We start from the raw sequence: 23,835 nt of genomic DNA, 5'->3' as shown, positions 1-23,835 counted from the left end.
TAATTATAATCTTAGAGTTGTCCTGTTAATGAAGGATTTGATGTTTGTAAACACTTTCAATTTAAAGACCACAAATCATCTGCAAAGCTAAACTCTGAGGCCCTATCCCTCAAAGATATGTCACCCTCCAGGCTTCCCATATCACACCATGTAGTTAAACCCCAGTAACAAGACTGGGCACAAATTAGGACTCTCCTCAATTAGCATACAAGGCTGCAGAGCTCAGAATTTAAAGATCAGAAATGCAGTTAAAAGTCAACCTACAGCTCTTATCACGGGACGAAAGGGTATTTGAGAGTCTCTTTGTTCTTCAGCAACTAATCCATCACGTTTTATGGTAGGACAGATACTGTTATCACGCAGAAGCTTTTTTTTTTTTTTGGCTTGTCCCACGTTATCTCATCTAACCAAGTTAAGATTGGTAAACACTGTGATTAAATAAAGTAATCTTTTACTTTTCTCAAGATAATTTTGTGCAAATAAATAAAGACACATATGCATATTATATAAAGTTGTCGAAGAAATTGTGCATTGTTCTCTGCACTTCATTCACCACAACAAAGCTCTTCTCATTATCCCATTAAAACAAAACTAGAAATAGTATGACAGACTTTTAAACCTTTATAAAACTAAAGACCAATACTTTGATCCTGACAAAAAATAAATATTTATAAGTGTACTTAATTTCTTCACTTTTTGTGTACTTATGCTGGTCTACTTTCATGTGCTCAATTTTTGTGCTTGCCCTTCAGTTCTGCTGCCTCTCGTCCTGTGAGCCACAGGGAAAAGGTGACTTCAGATTCCTGAGCCAACATACACAGCCACTCACATTTCACCATGTCACCACTTGGCAAAAACACAATGGCCGTCTTTGTCAAAAAAACCAAATCAGAAAGTCCACCGATTCCACCTCAAGATGCAGACCGTGGTGAAGATGTGACAGAGGAAGGTGAAAAAGGTTAAAAAGGGAAAATGATTTTTTTTTTCTTATGAAATAGGTGTCTATAGAGTAACAGTACTGTGACTGTGTAAACACAGACCACATGTTGACCTTAAGCTTTACTGATGTTTTTAGAAGAGATCTTACTGAACTGAAAGCAACACCAGGCAAACTAAAGGAACATTTTGCAACTCCATAACAGTCTTCAAGATGGAGGACGTTGATTAAAATTTCAAACTGTTAAAGGCTGATGTGCCTGGGTCAGATGCGAGGCATCTGAGCTAAACTTAAAACTACCTCTTTTGCAAATATCATCAGGATTTATTCAAGGAAATCTACTGCATAGCAGAGTTCAAAGTCTGAGGTAATTGCTCTTCGAATGCTGAAGATTATTGTTTTAAGGTCAAATGAGTGTGAAGGAATACACAGGAGATGCAACACAGCTGGAGAAAGACCACCTGCACAGACTGTACACACAGACATAGGATGCCAAACCTAGACAAGGACAGAAATGCACAAACACAGGATCACAATTATCAACACATAAAAGCAATGGTTTGTTGTGCTAGAACACAGTGGATGTGTTCTCCAATTTAAAATATGTCTGCATTGCAAGTTTATGGAAGTATGTTTTTTTTTCTTACCTCCAGGAAAATCATCTCTCTTTCCAATTTAGCATAAAGCCCTTATTCACTTCCACATTCCCCTGGTCACACAGCCCCCCAGCTTTGGCTTCATTTCTGCAGCATCAAGCTCAGTGAATCCGTGCTCTAATAAGATCCAGATCAGTCAGGAAGTATCCCCCCCAACAACACACACAACCCCTCTCTAGTCTTGCTTTTGAAATTCAATGTTAGTTTAGGAGAGGAGGAGAGTTTAAGTGGCCAACTCTGTCGCAGTTGAGGGGAGCAACGTGTTTAGCAGTCCAAAAAATGTAAAACTCCAAAGGAGGAAAAGGCAGAGAGGTGGCGTCTCTATCAGGAGTGACTGATCCCTCTGTGTGTGTGTGTGTGTGTGTGTGTGTGCTCTCAGGGCAGCCGAGCCTTGCCAGCCCCTCCCTCATTCCTCTCCTCCGCCTGCCACTGCACTTCAGTCTCACACACACACACACACACACACACACATTTACACACATTTCAGAGTCAACAACCTCTTTGCCCTCCCTCTCTATCTCCACACCCCTTCCTCCACCAGCACGACACCAAAGCCCTCCATCCTACACCCCCTCCCCAACTTGGCAACAGGATTCCTTAGAGCCAGATGACATGTCTACTTTCCACTCATTTCTTTGGTCAAGCAGTTTGCCTTTTGCTCTAAAATATTTTGCTACTCAGCTGTTCTTTCTTAACCGTGCAGAGGAAGTGTGTTTTCCTCCCTTTAAAGCTGATATTTTCACATTAATGTAAAAGCATGACAAGCCTCACTCTTCTGAAGGTTTTTCCATGATAAAATGTCTTTTGTTAATGCAAATATGTGTGTAGTGCCGCTCTGTCATTAAAGGCTCCAGAGGTTATCCAGTCAACCAAAGTCAATTGCTTTCAAAATGTCACATTTATTTGTATTCAGCAGCTGATGAGATCACGCTGTGCATAGTTAATGTGCTTTCACCCCATCTGCTCCATACCAAACAGATAATTTGTGCATAAATCTAAGGATTAAAATTCTTCAAGGTTTTCAGAGAAATAAAGCACTTGATTTGAAGTGATTGACTGACATCACAAAGTCAAAACATGGAACTTTAAACATTATGTTTATGAACAAGTGTCAGCCACTAGGGACAGTAGACACAAGCTATAATAATAGCATATGGTTGGATTGCTTTCCTGCTTAGTTTCTGTCTCACATAAATACACACACACACAGCACTGAGAATGCAACGTCAAAATCATCCGGTGAGGTTTCTATTCATCAATTGCAACTTTAAAATAATATGGCTGGTGATCTGAAGGGACCTACAGGAACCACCAGCTTGTGAAAAATAATTCAGATATTTAAAAAAGTGATTATTATTATTATTTAGAGCCTATACTGCAAGACTATTACTTGTATTACCATTGTTATGATATTGCACTCTTTTGCAAAGGCATTTAGTTAGTCATACCGTTTCTGTAACTGATTGTAATATTAAAAAGTTATGGTCTAATAATAGTTTTGATGGTGCAAAGATCATCTCAATATTTGATAATAACCAACAATACAGTTTTGTTTTACAACTATATATAACCAAACCTGAAATATATAGTTGTAAAATATAAACTGTGTTGACCTAGGCAAGAGCAATGCCAAATACCAAGCTAATGCTAAACACTCATTTGGAGACTATGAGGATAAACATCTGGAAAGCTGGATATAATGGAATTTAGACAATATGGTAGAAAATAAAAAAAAAACCAAAAACAGCTGACATTTGGAGAATGATTGACTAATGTGTGGATGACGGAAACCAAAAAATAGAGCAACATAACACACCGTTTTTGATGTAACACAGAAAAAAATCGTATTTGTCTCTGGTTGCGTGTGAGCTGTACTGTACAACACTCCCCCTGCTCCCACGATTTCTAGTGGTACTGCTTCATTTGCTGCTTTTAGGTATGCAGCTGCAAACCTACTCAAACCTTCTGAAATATACATGAAATGAATCCAGGGGACAGACAGCAGCCTCCATCTGTTTGTGTATTTAGTAAAAGCTAATTAGCACACAACTATTGCAAGACTGTGAAGTGAATACTGGGTGTATCCATACTTTTTGTCATCCTGACAAAAGCCCTTAGCTAGTTGCTAACTATGTCAGAAAACCAAAACAATAAGCTAAAGGACTATAAATCTCAGTAAAGCTGATAAGTGCTGTAATGGCCCTTACAATGAGAGCTGACACCTGACTGACTGTATTCTTTCTCACACACAAACCCTTCCATAACAATCCCCTGATGTCGTCTTGGTGTTTCTTGGGTTAAATATTGACCATGCTTCCTCCTAAGTCGGCCCCATCCATCTCAGGAAATTCTCATGCACACGATCTGTGTGTTCACTCTGTCACCAACATCATCACCCCCTTTTTGAGTTCTGAATGAGTTAGAGGAGTGGGTCCCCCTCGTTTTCATTCTCACTTCAGCTGATCACAATGACACTATTGTCAAACAACACTTCACTTCAGGAAACAATCCAGCAGATGTAGCGGTGCAGAAATTCATTCCCCAAGTGAAAAGTTGCACTAGTAATGGTAAAAAGTGAAAATTTCCATCTGAACTGTGCAAAAATGCAGTGCAGGACAGCAATCTGTCCACAAACCAAATTCCTTGAATATGTCTGAGGACATTTGTTGTGATTATTTGGTCAAGTCCTACATCATCTGTCATTGTGAAAAGCTGAAAAGCAGCAATGGCTTCATTTACAGAGTCAAAAATGACAAATGCGTTGACTCAATTGTCTTGTAGACAAAGATTCCCTCTCCTCTGACAACTCCACAAAGTTTACTTGCAGAGAGGGCAAAAGAGCTGTTTGTCACACGCCAGATGACTTGTTAAAAATGAGAAATGACTCAGTTGGCTAATTAGCTTGGGAAACTGAGAGAGATCCTCTGTGTGCTTTGCCCACATGGTCTTCTTTCCTAGCATAGCAAAGGATATTTGAAAAGGAGAGGAGAGGGAAGTTGAGTCTGAGGATAGACCTTTCAGAAAAGCTCATCTGTTTCCAGGGATTTGGCATTGCAGTGCACAAGCCATTCTGCATTAAACCCTCCTAATAATGTTTCCTTAGATCTGCATCTGGATATGCATTTCAGAAGCTCTACAAATCTCATCCAGGGAGATGGGTCAAGAGGAAAACTTCTTCTTTTGTGACAGACAGGTACTTAATTCAGATAATGAAAACAGGCAATGAGTGGGTGAAGAATGCTCCTCCTGCTTTATCCCAGACAAAAGGCAGAAATCTGCCTTTCAGACTGGGCCTGGGCTTGTGGCCAGAGACCTATGGTTCTTTATAAAACACAAGAGGAAAGTTGACCTTGCTGTCTCATTTGTTTCCTCCTAAAGGGAAAGAGGGTGCCAAAGTGTGAAAAATTAATCTTTTTTAGAGGATTTTAATTGATAGTATTGCAGGAGTTAGTAAAAACTAGTAAAAACTATATGCATCCTATGTCACACCAGGTTCTTATGGCTTAAACCCATAGCATCTTTACTTCCTAAAATTAATTTATAGCTCAAAAGACAAAACAAAGGGGAAAAAAAAGAACCAAATGAATGTGTCTTGGTCATTATAAGGCAAATGACAATGTGTATGTGTCCTCTGAAAAGCTATTGGACGCTTGCAGTGAACAGATAGTGCCCTCATTGCATTCAGATGTCACAAACTGATGAGCAGGAAGCTACTAATGGAAAGTTTATGCAGTGACCTTTGACCCAAGAGTTTAGTTTATGCAGGCATTCAGATGAGACATCATTAAACAGAAAAACTGGAAGCATTTGTGTTGCTTAAAATGATCACTTATTCCAAAATTCAGCTACAATGAAGCTTAATATCTTTAAAAAAACAAAAACAAAAAAACAACAACTTTTGAACAAAAACCTTTTCATTAAGTCTCTTCTAAAACTTTCAAAAGCTTTTTTTCTGGCAGGTCAGACAATATCTTGTGACTTTTCTGCATCTGTAATTCAAGACCAAGTCTAAACGACCCACTTACTTCACATGTGCACAGTCTTCACACAGCCGGACCACTTACTAGTCTGTTCTAGCAGCACATTTTTAACTATCTTTTTGGATCACAACTCCGCAGGTAATTCAGCCTTTTCTTGATCTTCATTGTGCTGTGTTTACAAAGCAAACACATGATTACCAGGAAGATTGTGCTGTGTTTCCATGTACACCAGTCTTACAAACCAGTAGGGCTTCATTCCCAAGAGGCAAACAGCCTGATCTTTTAAAAATAGGTGTCAGGGGGTACGTCCCTTTTGGTTGTTAAATTCAGAACTCCAGAAGGACAGTAACATGTCTCAACACGCTGCAGGGCAGACCAATCTCAAACATAGCACGGAGGCCATTCCATATTCTAAAGGGGCATCAAGGGCAAATACACAATGAAATACACAAGACTGAGCAAATAGTTTCACAGGATTAAAACCAGAATCAGTGTCTGAAGTTTATACATTTATAAAACTGTTTTCAAAGGTCATAAATACTGATAGGGTGTGAGTCTCTGATTCTGAGCTAGGGCGAGTTGGTATACATGGGAGTTGCCTTCGTGTTTGGTGGTCTATCTTTCTTCTCCTTCTCAGTTGCTGCAAAAAGTGAAGTAGTATGCTCGTGTTGAGCTGCTACTTCAAATTTATAATAAAAATAGCTGCAAAATTGTTCGTTTTTATGTACTTTTTACAAGTTACGACTGAAAAGACGAGAAGCAGGGAGCCAACTTTGTTTATTTCTGGTATACGTCATACGTCACATGCACCCTCTGTCCAATCAGAACCCTTCCCAACCCGCAGCTCTAAAGAAGAATTAAGTCAGGACGTTTTTCATGTAAACCTTCGTTCGGAATTATTATTTTTATGTAAACTTGTAGGAGAATACGTTAATTCTGAATTATTAAATTCCGAATTATTAATTCCAAATAAAAAAAAACATCATGTAACTGTAACCACTGTGACATTAACAAGGAAAGTACAGAGAAACATGAGTAGAAACAATGTTTTATTCTGAACAGTTTAAATGAGCAATTTCCACAATGGCTAACCAACAGCTTCAACAAAGATCAGATTCACATAAAGAGCCTAGGACTATGTTGAAAATCACATCTACTATAATTCCAACATTCAACCCTATTCAGCTCAATTCCTGCTGACAGATGCTTCTCAGCAGCCTTTCATGTCAGGAAATGGATCTTAAGCCCTCTCTAACAGGGTCCACCGGCTCAACTTGCTGTCTATCAGGTCTGTGGAGTTGCTTCCTAGTGGTCCTGCCAGGTCAGTGTTAATATTCTTTGACACTGACCATCTGAGTGTAATTCAAGTTTCAAGTCATAAAGAAAGCTTCTTCTGAGATTTGTTAACCACTACAGGGTGTCACCAAAACACCTTTGGGACAGTAGAAGAAACAATAAAAATGCTATAAAATGCAGGAAATTGTCAACTGGGAAGTGAGCATTGGGGTACTGGTTGGGGTTAAGTTTGAAAGCCTCAGATTTAGATTTTTTTGTTTGTGGACATCTTTGCTTTTTAATATGTTGAATAGAAAATGATTTCCTAAAGGATATCAGAGCAAAGTTGTTTGATTATTACCACCTTTTGTAGTGTTGCAAGACCATGAAGGCAAGGCTTATTTAAGCATGGCTTAGATAAATCAAATGTGTAAACACTACTAACGAGAAACATAATCAACAAAAAACTGGAGCAAATCTGCTGTAAAGCTCTATTGTACCAAGATACACCTTCCTAAATCCTCTGGCACTGCTAACAACTTCAAACTCTTGATTTAGGATTATGCTCCTATAGGTCTGCCGTACTCCTGTTCCATGCAGGGTAAAAGATTGTAAGAACTCAACCTGTGCAGAGGCAACACATTCAAATGCTGCTTAAAGTTAGCTTATCTTAAATATTTCAATTCCACCACAAAGTATTTCTGCCTTTTTTTATGTGACAGGACAAAGCTAAACTGTAATTTTGAATCATTTGTGTCACAAAAACTGCCATTTTTACTCAAATGAGAGCCAAATGTTCCTATAGGATGACATGCAAAAGTCTGCCATGATCGGGCTTTACACTAGCACTGCAGCAGAAGTGGATGTGATACCACATATATGAATAAATGGTGCAGATATTGTCTGAACATTAAGCTCCATGTTATAAAGTCTTTGTAATGTCTGAATCAGCTCATGTATAACAGGACAGGTAATGTTTCTGAAAATTCCCAGGAAGCAATTTCACACTGATGCCTTTTCACATCACTGGCATACAATGGAAAAAATGCAGACGTGTGAGCCTGAGACATATTACAAGGACAGGGATCCTCTGTCAGCTGGGTCAGATGCTAAAACCAAAACCCAAGTTATCTGTGCACTACCCATCTCCTAAACAAAGTCAAGTATTTCTAGAAGTACTTGTCACTACCTCGTCTGACCAGAACTATTATCAATCATCAGCTTATATGCACCGAATCCTTTTGATTTTATTTATTCATTCCCAAATATTTTGTTTCTCATGGTAGGATAATTCACTGCATAATTATCATAATCCCTGTTTCAATATGGCTTTACATTTGTATCTGTTACTCTCTATTGTGTTGTCTATTCTGCTGATCCCAGAACATGAAGGCAATCTTTTTGAAATTTCAGTGGATATTTTGTAAATCCCTGCACAACTCACAGACTGATCAGAATACACTGAGGAATCATGCTATTTCAGGGCTGATGGGTAATTAAAAATAATGCAGACTTAACCCATACATTATTACAACCATCCTTTATGATTTAAGTCTTATTTGAACTGCTTATTATGTTTCTCCATAACCTGAATCGAAGGACGTCATAGTCCTAGATGTCCCTGCAGGCTAAAGTATCCTGTCAAGTTGGTTGATTTTAGAACATTGAAGGGTTATATATCAAGTGGGAGAAAACAACTGATGAAAGGTAATTAAACTAATTGCTATGCTTTTTAAAGTCATCTTTTTTAATTACATATCAGTCTAGTAATATTTCATTGACTCGTCTTCTAACGCTACAGGATGTCAGTATTGAATATTGTTTTTCCTTCAGGTCTTTTTTTATTCTTTTTTTAAACACATCTATGAAGTGCATTTAAACATTTTACCTCCCCACAATTATTCAATGTCCCCTAGTTTTTTTTTGTTTTTTTTTTAAATTTTATTTCAAGATCCAATTTATGCTTCCTTCACAGGTATGTCCATTTCAAGCATTGTCATACATTGCTACTTTCTAACTCAATGTGTCTTTTACATTGCCATGGTTATGAAGTCAATTCATTCACTAGTGGGCAGTTCTGAGTTCAGAGTTCACTCCTGTGTTCTGAAATCGGTGTTGGACACTGGTTGGTGGTGGTTATGCACCACTATAAAATTGTTTGCAACTGCCCAACACACACACACACACACACACTTTAAAAGCTCTTGCCAATCTCTTTAGGTGTGGTCTATAGAGATGGCCTTCTTCTTCTTCCTCCCATTCCTCTTTTTCCTTTCTGGTTTGTTTCTTTTGTTGGTCACATGTCAGCTATACCGGCAAACACTGACCAAATGGTTTCTGGTGGTATTGCTGTGTTTGCTGCACCAAGCAGCAGATTAACAACGCCTCTGAAAAACACACCAATTCCATGCATAAACTATGCAGGAGACAGAAGAGAGTGTCTGTCCATCTTCGTCTTGTGCGTTGAACATAAATGTGCCTTTATCCTGGCAGCTGAACAGATTAGATGTTTTGCTATAAGGTTATATTGAGAAGAGTAATGATACATAGAGCACTCACTCTTAAAGTTTAAAACAGTAGAAAACTATAGAAATGTCTGTTTTTTTTGTCATGCAAACTGTGTGTATTTGCTGGCATGTAATGGTGTCTGTCAGTCTGTGAGGCAGAAAAAGGAGAGCAAGGAGAGTCTTGTGCATCCCATCCAACTCTAATTTGATATTGTTAAGTGATGCAATCCCTCTTTAATAAAAAGCCAGAGGACATATTTACTACAGCTTGTGTATGTGTGTTTGGTTTTATGTCATTACGGGGACCAACTTCTGTTCAAAGTCTTTTTTATGGGTTAACACTTGGTTTTAGGGTTTAGGTTAAGAATTTAGCTTTTAAGATTAGGGTAAGGAGATTTGTGCCAATGGAATGTTCCCATAAAGATATTGAGACAAATGAGTGTTAGCATGTGCTTTTGCATTGTATGATGTGTGCATATGTATTTTAAAAAATGTAATGATATTTTCTTTCAGAGGAACTTTTTTTAAAACTTTGCAGAGACAAAAGAACAGGCAGATGTATCATAAACCAAATGAGGAATAACATCATGGCAGGAAAACACCGAATTACTTCACTTGAGTGGTGAGTAAAAAACGAACTCCATGATTGGGCCTCTGGTGGAAGGCTTATAGACTGTATTAATTTCCACTGAATACATTGTGAAGTTTTTCAGCTGCTCTAAAGGAGCTGCTATTAGCCCACACATTTCGGACTGACAGATGGCAAAAGATAAGAAACCAGTTTGTATTACTTTGTTGACAGAGGAATACAAATGAAGCTTCTGCAGCACCTGTCAAAACTAACCTTGTTTTTTGTTTTTACAGAGTAACAGATAGCTATGATTTAACAGAGATTGTTACCACACTACCCGAATGACATTTAGCTCTTCTACCACTTCAATCATTCATTTGATTGAGATGCAGTGTGCGTTTTCTCAGCCAAAAGAAACTCAATTTCCCAAGGGAAACAAAGAGATTAACAATAACAAAAAGAAGGTGAAGCACAGTTAAAATCAGTCAAATCTGATGACATATTATACGACTCAGGCTGGGAAAGCTGTTTGTGCAAATTTTTATGTGAGTAGGTAAATGATGGTAGGTTACATGATGTTACATGATGTTTTTTAATTCAGAATTACATAATTCCGAATTAACGCATTCTCCTGTGAGTTTACATGAAAATAATAATTACGAATGATGGTTTACGTGAAAAACGTCCTCACTTAGCTCCTTTTCAGAGCGGTGGGTTGAGATAGGTTCTGATTGGACAGAGGGTGCACGTGACGTATGATGTATACTGGAAATAAACAAAGTTAGGCTCCCTGCTTCTCGTCTTTTCAGTCATAACTTGTAAAAACTACATAATAAGTAACAGTTTTGCAGCTTTTTTTTTTTCATGAATTTAAAGTACCAGCTCAACACGAGCATACTACTTCACTTTTTGCAGCAACTGAGAAGGAAAAGAAAGATAGACCACCAAACACGGGAGGCAAAACAACGCGCATCATCGGGACAGGACAAGGTAACGAGCATGCGCAGAACTACTGGAATTAACTTAGAGCGGAATAAAGGTTTACATGACAGAGGAATTAAATAGTTTGGGATTAAAATGCAAATTAATTAATTAATTAATTAATTCTATTCTGAATTAAGTTTAATTCAGAATAGAAATTTGCATTAGGAATTAAATTTGCATTAGGAATTAAGTGTTTACATAGTCATTTTTAATCAGTTTAAAGATGAATTAAATTTTTATTCGGAATTAAAAACTCCCATGTAAAACGCAGCAATTGTGTTTACTCTATGTGCCACACCACCACCCCGCCATGACTTTTGCATCGGAGATAGATGTAGGCCGGGGATTGGGGTTGTGTACACAGAGGTTTAATGATAGGACCCTGGAGGGATGGCACATTAGTCAAGTGGAACATACAAACACACACTGACACATACACACACAAACCATTTGTGTCGTACACAACCAACACCATCACTTTCCCATGATTTAGCATTGGAAACACTGCAAGAGCTGGGAAAGACAGGCCCGACCATGTTTTGTGGCCCTGGAGCACTTTGTCACACTGGCTATAATTTGGTCTACATGTGCTGGCACAGTTCTCAGCCCTGCCAAGCACTGGAGAATGATGTGTGTTTAAAGCCATGTAACTTTCTCAAAAGCACTTTTTTGTTTAGGCTCTGGTATATTACTAAGTCAGTAATTAGAAGATTTTAAAAATAGATAGATGAGCCATTGAGTTATATCCACATTGGCAACAGGAACGTTTTGGTGGTGGGATTGGATGTCACAGGGGTGACAGATATTAAGGCTATGTGTTGTATTAAAATTGCTTTTAACTGGGCTTAAATAAACTCGCAATTACAAGGAAAGTGGCATGACTGGCCATTTTGCAGGGTTTATGTCTCCCTCCTCTCCCAGGGACTGTGGTTGGATTTGGCCTAGCAGCCGCTGATGGCATTCCACATGAAGCCTCTAGTTTTGGGTTGTGTAATTTTGAACCCTGTCTTACACTCTCTCTGTCTTCCCTTTTACAACGAACCCCCACCCAACTTGTCTTTCTTTCCACTCACCCATATCCTTAGTTGGCCTCTGTTAATTCAGACCTACCTGACAGTTCTGACTTAAACCTTCTGGGTTTACTATCAGTTCCACTCAGCGACAGGCTTTGCTCTTTAAACACACTCTGAAGACTAATCTGCAACAGATGGGAGATGAAGCAAGGAGGAAGTATAAAAAATACATTTTCTCTGAACTAAACTATAGGGTTTCTGCTAAGTTCCATGCAAAGCCTTAGGGCTGTAATGATGTGCACATTGGCAGCTTCTAGGGGTTTAACAACACAAATTACTCATTATTTGTGTTGCCTATCAACTGCTTATTAGGTATAAGCAGTTGATAGGCAACCAGATGTCTGTATATATTTTAGGTTGAACACTTTAGTTCTTCTCCATAGAGGACATGCAGACACTGTATTAAACAGATGTAAACGTCTGCATAAATAAAAACATATGCAGTCCCACAAATTTGAATCAATGACTATAGGTGCAGAGACAAACAGGGCCCCACATGTTGTATTTTACGGGTGGCTGGTTACAGATAATGAACCCTTTAGCCTTCAGTTTACCATGGGGTTTTTGAGGTCATTTGTGTAAACAGAAAAGACATTTATTTACCACCTCATTAATTGCATTTAAACTCCTTTCCACAGGCAAAAATCCCCCCAAACTAAAAAAAAACAACAAAAAAAAAAACTTCATCTCAAGCTCTCACTGGCTTACCTCTTCTCCATCTCTGAGAAGTGGAACTGTCCAATGTAAATAATATCCCACTTTTTGTTGCCTTGACAGGTAGGGACTTGTTTAACAAGGGAGAAGTAATTTAAAATTAGGGTATTTCCTTAACAAGAAAGAAAGATTTCCAATTAAGATACAGGCCCCATTTAGACAAGAACAGCTTGCATATGTATAAACAAATGAACTTGGTGCCAAAAGAAAGCTGTAAATAAAATAAAAAGGAATATAATAACTATGTTTTTTGCTATGCACTTTTTCATTATTAGCATTTACTAGTATTCACTCCACAGAAATTTCTGAGAAAGCATTTTACTAAGCTAAATGCAGCTAAATGCCAACTATCCTCCCAAATAGCAGCATGACTAAGAACTACTACTAATACTATGACATGTGGAGTTCAGTGGGTTTTTTTTTATATATTTTTTTTTTTACATAGATCAGGAGTCTTCTGTGATCCAAGAAACTTGCGAAAGTGAATCAAAACTATGAAGTTGCTGGCTAGGAAAAAAAAAAATCACTAAGCCGAAGTAGTTCTTAAAATTCTTGATAGAGTTGCGAAGAATTACCCAACCAGGAGGTATTTTACATTAGATTAGATGTTCTTTCCACAGCAAGAAGTTCAGGGTGTTTTAAGGTAGCTAGCTCCAAAAATTGCTGGACATTCAGCAACTGATTAACCTCTGAGCAAGCTATATATAGCAAAAACAAGCAACCTATAAGAAACAGAATGAGGAACAACAGACTGCTACTCACAGTGTTTGGCCATCAAGAACATAACCATTGTTTGATCAGCTGATCCAACAAACAGCAATGAAACAGCCATCTTGGATACGTTCACAAGCCACATTGCTAAAGCTGCTGTGAAATTAATTCTTCATTTTCTGTGTCTGGTAAATTTCACAGTAAACCGGTAGTATAAAGGCTAAAAAGGCCAAATTTTTAATGCCTGACCTTCATGACCTGCATTGGAAAGGCAGTTATTACCAGCTGATCAGCTTTTGTTTAAAGATATTGATTTACAGCTGCCTCAAAGAGCATTTCAGACTAAAAAAAATAGACTCCTACAAATACTCAAGCAAAAGTAAATGTGCCACTTTTAGCCAATTAGGTGAAATCTTGTCATTTTCCCCACCCTCACTTATGCTGTGTTTATCACAACAGGCCATTTCCTGACTCCCGGTGGCATCAGATTGGAGGGAGGGGAGCCATTTCCCCTCTCAATGAATTAAAAAGCTGGTTTTTCCTTTGGGATGATGCAAGCAAACATGGAGACACAGTGACAGACAAGGCATGCCTCAAGAGGCCTCTGCAGAGACAGGCGACCACCCAAGGTAGCGTTAACTAAATGTTGAATCTCTCTGAAATTGTCCAACTTGCATTTTTCACAACGCTTCAGATGTCTTCCACATGACATCTGCTCCTGTTTAGCGAAGCAGATTGACAATCATCAGTACACAGATTGAAGTGAGCATCCTGTGCCATCTGAGGCTTCATGCATTTTGACAGAGGTGAAATGGTAGAGTGAAGGAAAGGAAAGCAGAGAAATGCAGAGAGAAGGGAAAGCAGCAGATTGTCCCTGATTAAACCTGACTTGGGACATTGAGCTCAGGGGTTTGTCCAAGCCTCAAAGGGAAAATGTCTAACACATGAATCCAATTTAAGGAAAAGAGGCCAGCATTTATGTCATGTTTTTATCCTTGAATCACAAGTACAACTTTTTTGTGCTCTGGTTTTGAAATATTCATACAAACTAAGTTGTTTTTGATGTCTTCAACCTGTAAACATGACTTTTCAAGGTAACAATGGCTCCATAATAAATGTTCACGTCTTTATTCAGTCCAGTATTTTACTGCTGCCTGTCACAACAGTTGTCCTGTGGATTTGAAGCCAGTCAGCTGTCTTAAAAAAACAAAAAACAAAAAACAAAAAACCCTCCAAACATCAAGCTGTGCAACTTGATCACAAAAACAAGAATTGAGATGATTTCCCACCACAAGTGATGTTGTATGACTGATGTAGCGCTCAACAACCTATTCTGTTATGGAGACCTTTTATGTTTTTTTCTCCAATCAAACACAAAACCGAAAGCTATCATTTGTGTTGTGCCTCAGGGTGGTCATTTGACTGGGAATAATTACGTGGTTGTTGTAGAGTGATTTTGTCTTCCTATATGAGACTATGTTCCTATCTATACTTTTTTTTTTTTTCCTTTTACCTTTACTTGAGCTTTAAAGCTTTTTAATTATTATCATCTAATAATCATAACCTTTAATGTCTCCATAACTGCTGAAGCTGGCGACTGGCAGTGTCTGGGCAGGTGTGTGTAACTGTGTGAGAGTGGCTTTAATCATCATCAAACAGAGCTGTGTGTATAGGTAATTAAGTTGGTGCCAAATCGACTCTCACTCAGAGGCACAAGTCGGGAAGTCTCATCAACAACGCAGTTTTGCATTGCTTAGCAAGAGCTGCAGGCAACTTTATTTCAGCTGCAGGTTTTGACATAGAGCTGAATGTAACTCTCCCTTTGAGTCCATTTCTCAGTGTTGCAGAGTCTTCTAAGCCCTGGATTACTTTTCCTCCCCACAGGCTGACCATAATACCAGGTTTGTGGAGCCAATGCGGCCTGAAGGGTTTGGTCTGAAACCACTCAACGAGCACAAAGATCATGATTAGTGTTTGTACATGAAGGACTGCTGTCCTGGCCCCCAGCAGCCCCCCCTCCCGCCCGAACACACTTACACATGAACTGACCAGAATTGATGCCTGACACCCTTTTAAATCACACAAGGCATAAAAAAAAAAAAAAAAAAGCAAAAAAAACAAAAAACAAATGTAGAGTAACAAACTGTTATATATATATATATATATATATATATATATATATATATATATATATATATATATATATATATATATATATATATATAATTTTTTTTTTATCATTGATTAGTTTTTTTTTTTTTTTTTTTTTTTTTTTGAGGATTGTGGCAGTGAGAAGACAGGAAAGAAGTTAAACAAAAATTCAAAAGGCAAATGTTTTGTTTTTTTTTCTGATCAGTTTTTTGCTTGACATGATCCTGCCCTGTACAGCTTTCACAACTACTTTAAAAGCACATTAAAATGTTACTTTTTTTGCATTGTTTATTTTTTTTTTGGGGGGGGGGGGGGGGGGGGGGGGGGGGGGGGTTCTGATATATTTTAATGCCATGTTTTATAAAAATGTAATTTGCTGCATGAACCACCCTTTTCTTTTTATTTGATTGTGTCCTCACATTAATGTTGCTACTAAATGTCTAAATTGACTATAATCAAAGGAAAGAGAAGTCTTCATCATTGATAATATTTTTTTTTTTCTCAACTGGTCCCTTTAAAATATTACCCTTGCCACATGCAGCTACCCCACGTAGCTACCTGGTAGACACTGATGTGTATATGCACAAGGGTGTGTGTGTGTGTGTGTGTGAGGGAGGGTGTGTTTTCTGAGGTTTGGAATGATTTACTCAACTCTATACTCAATTAATTCCTGTATGACAGAACAAACTTGCCTGTGTGTACATGTGTTGGTCTTAGGCTCAGAGAGGTGAAAAGACAGAAGTGTTAACTTACTAGGAAATGAAACTCTCGTTCATACACACATATAAAAGCACACACACACGCTTCCCATTTGAGTGCATGTTCTTTATTAGCAGTATTTATTTAATCTGATGCATGTCTGTGCTCCAAGTCAAACACTCGGACAGAAGATGTGTTTGAATGCTGCACGACCCCCCTGAAGTACTTTGCAAGCGGTATTATACAGTATTGGTCTGTGCTACCTACTTTTTAGTGATGCATGTTGCAGTTTTTTTTTCTTTGTACCTTTTTGGACTGAATTGAGTCTTTTTGAACAGAAAGGTGGGGGCGACACGGCACATCAAACAGTGTTACTGCTGTGATCAGACGAAGTGTTTTAGCAGTGGAGCCAATGTCTCTAAATCCAGAACACCCTTAGTTGCTGAGCAAAAAAGGTTTTCCAGGAAAGTGTCCAACAATATCAAAACAATCCCCAGGCTGGATTTCCTCTCTGGCTCTCTAACCCCACCAGAGAAGGAGAATGTGGATTGCACATGAGAAAAAAAAAAAAAAAAAAAGAGAGAGAAGATATAAACAGCTTCTGTTTTTAAAAAGGTGGTTCTGAAAAATATGTCTGTCAAGTCAGAAATTAATTAAATTATTAGGGGCATCATAAAAGATGCAGTGCAAAAAGTCTGGGATGCATTCAATCCATGAACTTCTCCTCCCAACGCTAGGCACATCCAGTATTTTTCTTTTTTTTTTAACTCTGATTGGCAACATCAGTAAGATCTGACTCACTTCCTCCTCCTACTCTCATCACTCTGACACTTTAAAACAAAATTCACCTTTTCACCTCAAATATAATCTGATCAAACTTAGCCATTGTGCACACAGACCTCTAGCTGTGAGAGAAGGATATTGATATCAATCTGACACCTGCACTGATGGTATCCAGCTGCATCATAGTAAAAGTGACAGCTGATATGGTTTGTCATGTATCACGCTATTTCTTCCAGTGCTGATCACGTTTACTCAGCTTGTTTTCAAAGCTCTGCTAAACTCTGTACAACTGGGGACTCGGATCAGTTGGGGGTTGCAGGCATTCACCTGTTCGAGTTTGCTTTCACATTGCACTTGATCATTCATTCATTCATTCATTATTCTAACCGCTTAATCCAATGAAAGGTTGCGGGGAAGCTGGAGCCTATCCCAGCAGTCTTTGGGCAAAAGGCCGGGTAACACCCTGGACAGCTCACCAGTCCATCGCAGTGCACTTGGTCAAACAAACCAAATCCTTAGAATAAGCTATTTCCCGCCTTGCCAGTAGCGCTGCACCAGGAAGTAGTGAAAGAGAAAACAAGACAAACAACGAACAAGAAAACTTCAGCGACCATGTAATGCAGAGCAGCTTCCTGCATTTGGTTCACTTGATGCAAACTGACATCTAGGTTTTTGGCAGAGCAGTTTACTGTCATATTCTCATCTCTTCAACTGAATCAGACTTTCTGAGCAAATAAACTAGACTTTGATTAACAAGAGCTGGTGTGAATGCACTCTGAAAATACTCCACACTTGTTTAGACCACATAAAGTCCAATAGCAGCATGAAGACTCCATCCAAGGACATTACCCTGTCTTGTCAGTTTTTAAAGAAAGTTGTCTAGCTTCATATAACTTCCCCATTACATTTTATGCCATATGGTTGGGTAGTTTTTGTCTGACTAACTACAACTAGAACTGAAAATAGCCCTCCTCTAGGACTAAATTCTTATAGTGTAGTTTGAAAATAAAGGTTATCCAGAACAGTATTAAAATTGAATGGATTCCATCTTTGCACAGGCTCCACATATCCTCCAAATTTCTTGAAATTCAGTTGGGTTCATCTACCTTACCACTATTTTTCAAAGCATTTTCATAAACTTTTTTTTAAGTAGCTAAATGATTATTTCAGCCCTGATTATTTCTGCATTTGCATTGAGACCTAAGGTCCAGGTTAGATTAGGCAGATTAAGTAAACTGACATGTGAAATGTCTCTTCTTCCCACCATGCTGGTCCCAGCTGCCAACACAAAACAGTCCAACCAGGAAGTGCACGCCAGCTGTTGTATGAAGTTGTGGGTGTTTTTAATGGTGCCTTATAACAGCTGTGAAACGATTGGGGATTAAGGTTTTATTGCTAAGATTCACTGCTTTGTTCTAACAATCACCACTGCCATTCATACATGGTAGACACACACAGTGGTCTCTCTCTCCATTCACTCTTGAACTCTCTCTATCACTCCAGCTGACTTAAAATGCTGTGTTTACAGACTGTAAATACTACTTCTGTAGTACATCTTAAAGCAAATACATATGACACAAGCCATGACAGTGATTAAATTCAAGATTAGAGCACCCTGAACTGCCTCCTTTACTAGTGCTGTTTATGGCTGTAAAATATCTTGCCTATATCTTTGTTTAGCTGATGATTTCTGGAGCAAAAACTGTCAAGTGGAAAGACAGGGGTCTCTAAAGCCTGCTAGTTTTTGGAAAAGTTTCCTACAACAAGCCTTTTAGCCTTGTAACTGTAGAGCAAGTCCTTGTTAGACATTTCCTTTTGGTAGCTTTTAAGCTAACTAACCTGATGCACATTTAGAGGTATGCTTCCCAAAAACAATCCATATAAACACATTGTTTATGGTATGTCTGTTTGACATCTAGCAAGCAGTGGTCAAACCAAACAACCAAATCATTTCAGCTACTGCCGGATTCAAGTCTCACATGTGGTCCAAATGGCTAACCAATTAACAGCAGCTTAACTTCTGAGACCAGTCTCTCTCTCTCTCTCTCTCTCTCTCTCTCTCTCTCTCTCTCTCTCTCTCTCCTCTCTCTTAAGTTAAACACACACACATAAAGCACATATAGGCTGAACACACAAGCAGTGACAGTTTACAGAAAACACAAAAACATGAAAATACATACAAATGCATGCATACAAGTACTAAAAGTAATGGACACAGAGACCCATAACCACAGAATCAGTGCCACACACAGATGTGGACACACACACAAAGACACATACTCATTAACAAAGGCTTAGCATTGCACTGAGTGTGTACACCCCCAGCAAAGTCTGGCTGACTGGCCTCCCACAGAGGGGGAATACACCTCAGTCACCTGATCCTCGGCAGCTCTGATCCTATATCAACTAACAACAAGTATTTTACATGCATGAGGGCACTGTGAGGGAAAGCAAGCTTGAAATCATCATTTAAAATATTTCATATTTAAACAGCAGCAACTGAACAGTAATTATCATACACTTTTTTTTTCTTTCTTTTTTTTTAAAAATAGCTGTCATTGTTGCAGTGCCAAAAAAATACAAAGTTCACAGCTCCAAGTGCAGCATCTTCACAAATCTATCCCACCACTAGGTGCCACCACTGGATTCATTTCAGATCACAGCAACTTTTAAGTTTATCACAGCATTTTACTATAAGATGTATACTTTTCTGTCTGCTCCCAAACAATACTTCATGCACACTGAATATAATAAAACAAAGTATATATTTTCCATAGATTTCAGCAATAAAATCAGATAAAAGTCAGCAGGATGCAGTGAAACTAAGGAAACACATTTTACTGGATCGTTCAGTGTGGTTAAAGTGATGTGGATTCACTTCGGGGTGTTTCTGTGGATTTGGAATGTGGTCTGTCAACACTGATGTGTTTTTAAAGAGTTCAAAAGAACCCGTAAGAACTCTCATAGAAAGAGAGAGAGAGAGAGAGAGAGAGAGAGAGAGAGAGAGAGAGAGAGAGAGAGAGAGAGAGAAAGGACTCAGAAAGAGAGAGAGCCCACCTGAGTGACAAGCAACAGCTGAATCCACACATCTGGAAACCAAAATATAACCCACCATTAAGTGCGTATTTACGCACACACACTTCACAAGCTGAAACTCTCCCACCAACTCACCCAACCCACTCAACCAACCAAGATTCACTTTTCCCCCCTCTCTATTTCTTCTGCTTCTGGGAGAAATCAGTCATACTACCCACTTGATTATCTTTTCTTGTTTGCGTCTGTGTTTTGCAAAAAAACAAAAACCTAATCTTTCATGGCGGTTTCTATAAGATGCAAATCTTTCTCTAAAGCAAGATGTACTTAAACCCCTGCAAGACTAGACAGAATACATTGTTAAAGTTCACAAGAATAAACACCCACCTTTTGGAAAAGCTCGCTGCAACGACGGGCTGATTATTCCTTTAATCAAGATATAAAATCACAAATGTGGATGCATCCGGGCTTTGTGCGCAAAGAAGAGACTGGAGAGGGGGGAAAAGAAGAAAACACCAGTCAGAATCGTTCTGGGTCCCGAATCAGCTGAGTGATGGAGAGTTTCGGTGCATGAGCGTGAACAGATTCAGAGAAGGACGCTCACTGGGGCTGACCTGAGCGATGCGCAGCTCTGGTACCAAATTAAAGCGTCCAGAAATGACATTAGCGCTGCGCTGCGCCGATTGGCTTAAACTCAGAGCTCTCTCCGCCTCCATTCCTCCTCCACACACCCACACTCACACGCCTCACCCTCTTTCTCACTTACAGACAGATACCAGTCCAGGAGTGCGTGGATGTATTTTGGGGTGTACGTGTTTATAAAAGAAATAACTTTGCACACTATCATATGCAGTGGTGAAGTGGTCCCTCATGAAGTGGGTACACTCTCAATTTGTCGCCCTGAAGTAGCACTGAAAACGCTGTTCCAGAAAAAGTGACATGTAAAACTACTCTATTTTGTTCACCTAAAAATTACATCAATATATTTGCTCATAGTAACATAATTTCTGCTCTTTGGTTTCAGAGAAGAAGAGTTATGAAATTACTAAACCAGAATTGGCACACAGACTGAGACAGGCTAATAAACATAGTTGTGCTCATATTTATTCATACCCTTTCATTAAAGAAGGAAAAAAACAGCTGCCTGTAAAAAAAAAAGCTGAAATTGACTAAAGTAAAAATGAATAAAAATTTTATGAAAATCATTACATTATTTTCTAATTCTGGTTTAATAGAAATATATTTCTTAAAAAGCAAACAAATAAGACAATTTATTAGATATTACATCACACATAAACTAATATTTTGTTGAACAATCCTTTCCGCTACTGTCAGGTGTTTTCTGTTCCTCTCAGTCAGACTTCTGCACCTCTTGACAGGTATTTTGTCCCACTGTTCAACTTTTCTTTTGAACAGTGCTCTAATTTGTCCAGGACCAATTTTTTTTTGTTTTCTTTCTTCAACTCAGTTAAATGAAAAAACGGTGTCTTGTCTAAATTATATTTTTGCAAATTTTTTGTTATTGTTCTTTTTTTTAAGTCTCCAGTTATTTGAGTGACTGTTGTAAATTCAGCCTTTTCTTTAATGAAAGGGGATGAATACATATGAGAACAACTGTGTATATATATATATATATATATATATATATATATATATATATATATATATATATATATATATATATATATCTTTATTATGTCTAAAGTTAACAGAGCTGAGGGCTAACTACACCAGTAGCATAGGTAACCTTAGCTCAGCTGCTGAACGACGGAGGTACAGTATGTGAATAGAGATGTTTAATTGTAAAAAAAACAGCACCACAGGGGGCTTAAAAGTGGGTATACTCAATGCTGAATAAAAAAGAAGTGGGTATACTCTGTATACCTGCGTCTACCCTGGACTACACCACGGATCATATCCAAACTTGAAAATGGAAAACAAGCCCAGATGGGCAGTTAAATCCAATCAAGCCTACAGTTTTCTCTCCTGTCTTTGAAGCATTCACTGAGGCAGTCTATCATATGGCTCCTGCATGCACCAGGCAGCAGTCTTCTGAAACTAAATCCTTAGTGCTCCTCATGCTGTGCTCTATATGATTTGTTATTCCAAGCCCCATCTCAATTATATATGATGTGAAAGCACGGTCCTTCAGCATTTCAATAAATCAAAGTAGCTTCTTTTGCTCGCAGACTTAGAGGACTGTTAATAAATGTCTAAGTGTCACAAGATTACCTGCTGCTTTCTTGGAAAGCAAATGTCAGATGTTGTTATCTACATCAGATATGCCAGTAGTACGCTATACCCCAGTGTTCAGCTGTAGGATTTCACAGTTAATTTATGTGTTCTTTGCTAGGAATGTGAGAGTGTGTGATGATAAAAACAAGGCAGTTCTGATGTTTTTCACATTCTTCCTTGTGCAGGATTAGAAAGGTTATGAAATAGCATTGACCTCTTTATAAATGTCTGCACCAATTAGCTTAAAAAGTATTTCTTGATTTGGGCTATTTCAGAGCTAGTGAGCAACCACAAACCAGTTCTTCATGTTTAAACAGCCAGAGAGCTGATAAAACTGGTTCCACAATGACATAAACTGCACATTTTCTTAAGTGACTGGGAGGGCAAGTTTATCAACAAAACTAAGTAAATCTTTTAGACTGCTAAAAAAAAAAATCTAGCATAGTTTGGCTCTTCCAGAGCTTGATGTGAAAGTGAAGCGGTAGTGTGAAGGCTGTGAGGTCATTGGTCATCTAATTTTCCCTAACTTTTACTGTTCTGCATTAATAAAGATAGTTGCAAACACATCTATGTTTGTGAAAGCTATCCGTAAGGGCAAAGGGCATGTTGTGGTGAAGACAACTTGTTGTCATGCCTCACATATTGACACTCGGTCACAAGCAAGTTCTGTGGCTTTTTACATACCCTAAAAGCATCATAGTTTGCATGGTTTGTACCATAGTCAGGCACTAAAGCAGTATGGAAACCGCTATGATAAAGCAGAACAGTAGTAGAGTGAAAGAAGTCAGAAATATGTCAAATATTGTCAAAAACAAGTTTCTATTCCCCTTTCTCCTCCAGGCCACTTTTGCTTGTATTTGTTGATAAACCATCACTACAGAAGAGACAAACTTCTCCTGTCGACATTTACTCTTCATACCACCAGTGTGTCTACTAAAATGAAGGAGGGATAAGTGGACATATGCAGCTGTTGAGCAGTTCTGTGAGTAATAAAGCAATGTTAAGGGGATACCTTGTGCATTGCAAACTGATATGAAAAGCCCTCCCATGCAGTGTTTGCATGTGACAAGTTGGATATGAAGATGCAACACTCATAAATGACAAACCACTCCTGGTGGTTCAGAAACTGCAGCTGGTCAAAAATACTGCCCTATGGATGGCACAGATGGCCTACTGCTGTTTGCAGCTCTAAACTATGAGATAAAAAGAGTTCGTAATATAAAACGGGATGATTTAAACCATTTTCTATACTTGCATATTTCAGTCCATTGGAATTATATGGAGTCTGTCACAGCAGCTGCGAGGTAAGAGGCGGGATGTATCCTGGCGAGGTCAGCAATCTATCACTGGGTCAGCACAGACAGACAGACAACCATTCAAGCGCCAAGTGAGATTTTGGGGACCAATCAACCTAACTTTAAGGTTTTGTGGGAGAAAGCCAGATTAGCCAGAGAGAATCCAACATAAATGGAGAACATGCATGCTCCAGGAAGAAAGAGGAAGAGTAAAGAAAGACAGATAAAGGT

The 23,835-nt window shown here is 38.5% G+C and overlaps 1 protein-coding gene across 2 annotated transcripts in view; it reads right to left on the bottom strand.

Annotated features, from left to right (window-relative positions):
* The window catches only part of LOC306773084 (prickle-like protein 1), a 30,824-nt gene extending 10,241 nt beyond the window's left edge, over positions 1 to 20,583 (bottom strand). Inside the window, exon 1 of one of the 2 annotated variants that reach the window (XM_079262809.1) lies at positions 20,462 to 20,583. Coding sequence is in view for 1 of the 2 variants with exons in the window: in XM_079262808.1 (XP_079118934.1) it covers positions 1,585 to 1,599 (15 nt within the window). In the remaining variant the exon portion in view is untranslated. Of the gene's footprint in view, positions 1 to 1,584; positions 1,637 to 20,461 lie in introns of those variants that run through there. The other variant, XM_079262808.1, reaches the window with a different exon arrangement.
* Positions 20,584 to 23,835: the final 3,252 nt, after the last annotated feature.

The sequence above is a fragment of the Telmatherina bonti genome, assembly GCF_933228915.1.
Source record: "Telmatherina bonti genome assembly, chromosome: 23".
Lineage (NCBI taxonomy): Eukaryota > Metazoa > Chordata > Actinopteri > Atheriniformes > Telmatherinidae > Telmatherina > Telmatherina bonti.
The sequence above is the reverse complement of the archived record's forward strand: the minus strand, read 5'-3'. Positions and strand labels throughout refer to the sequence as shown.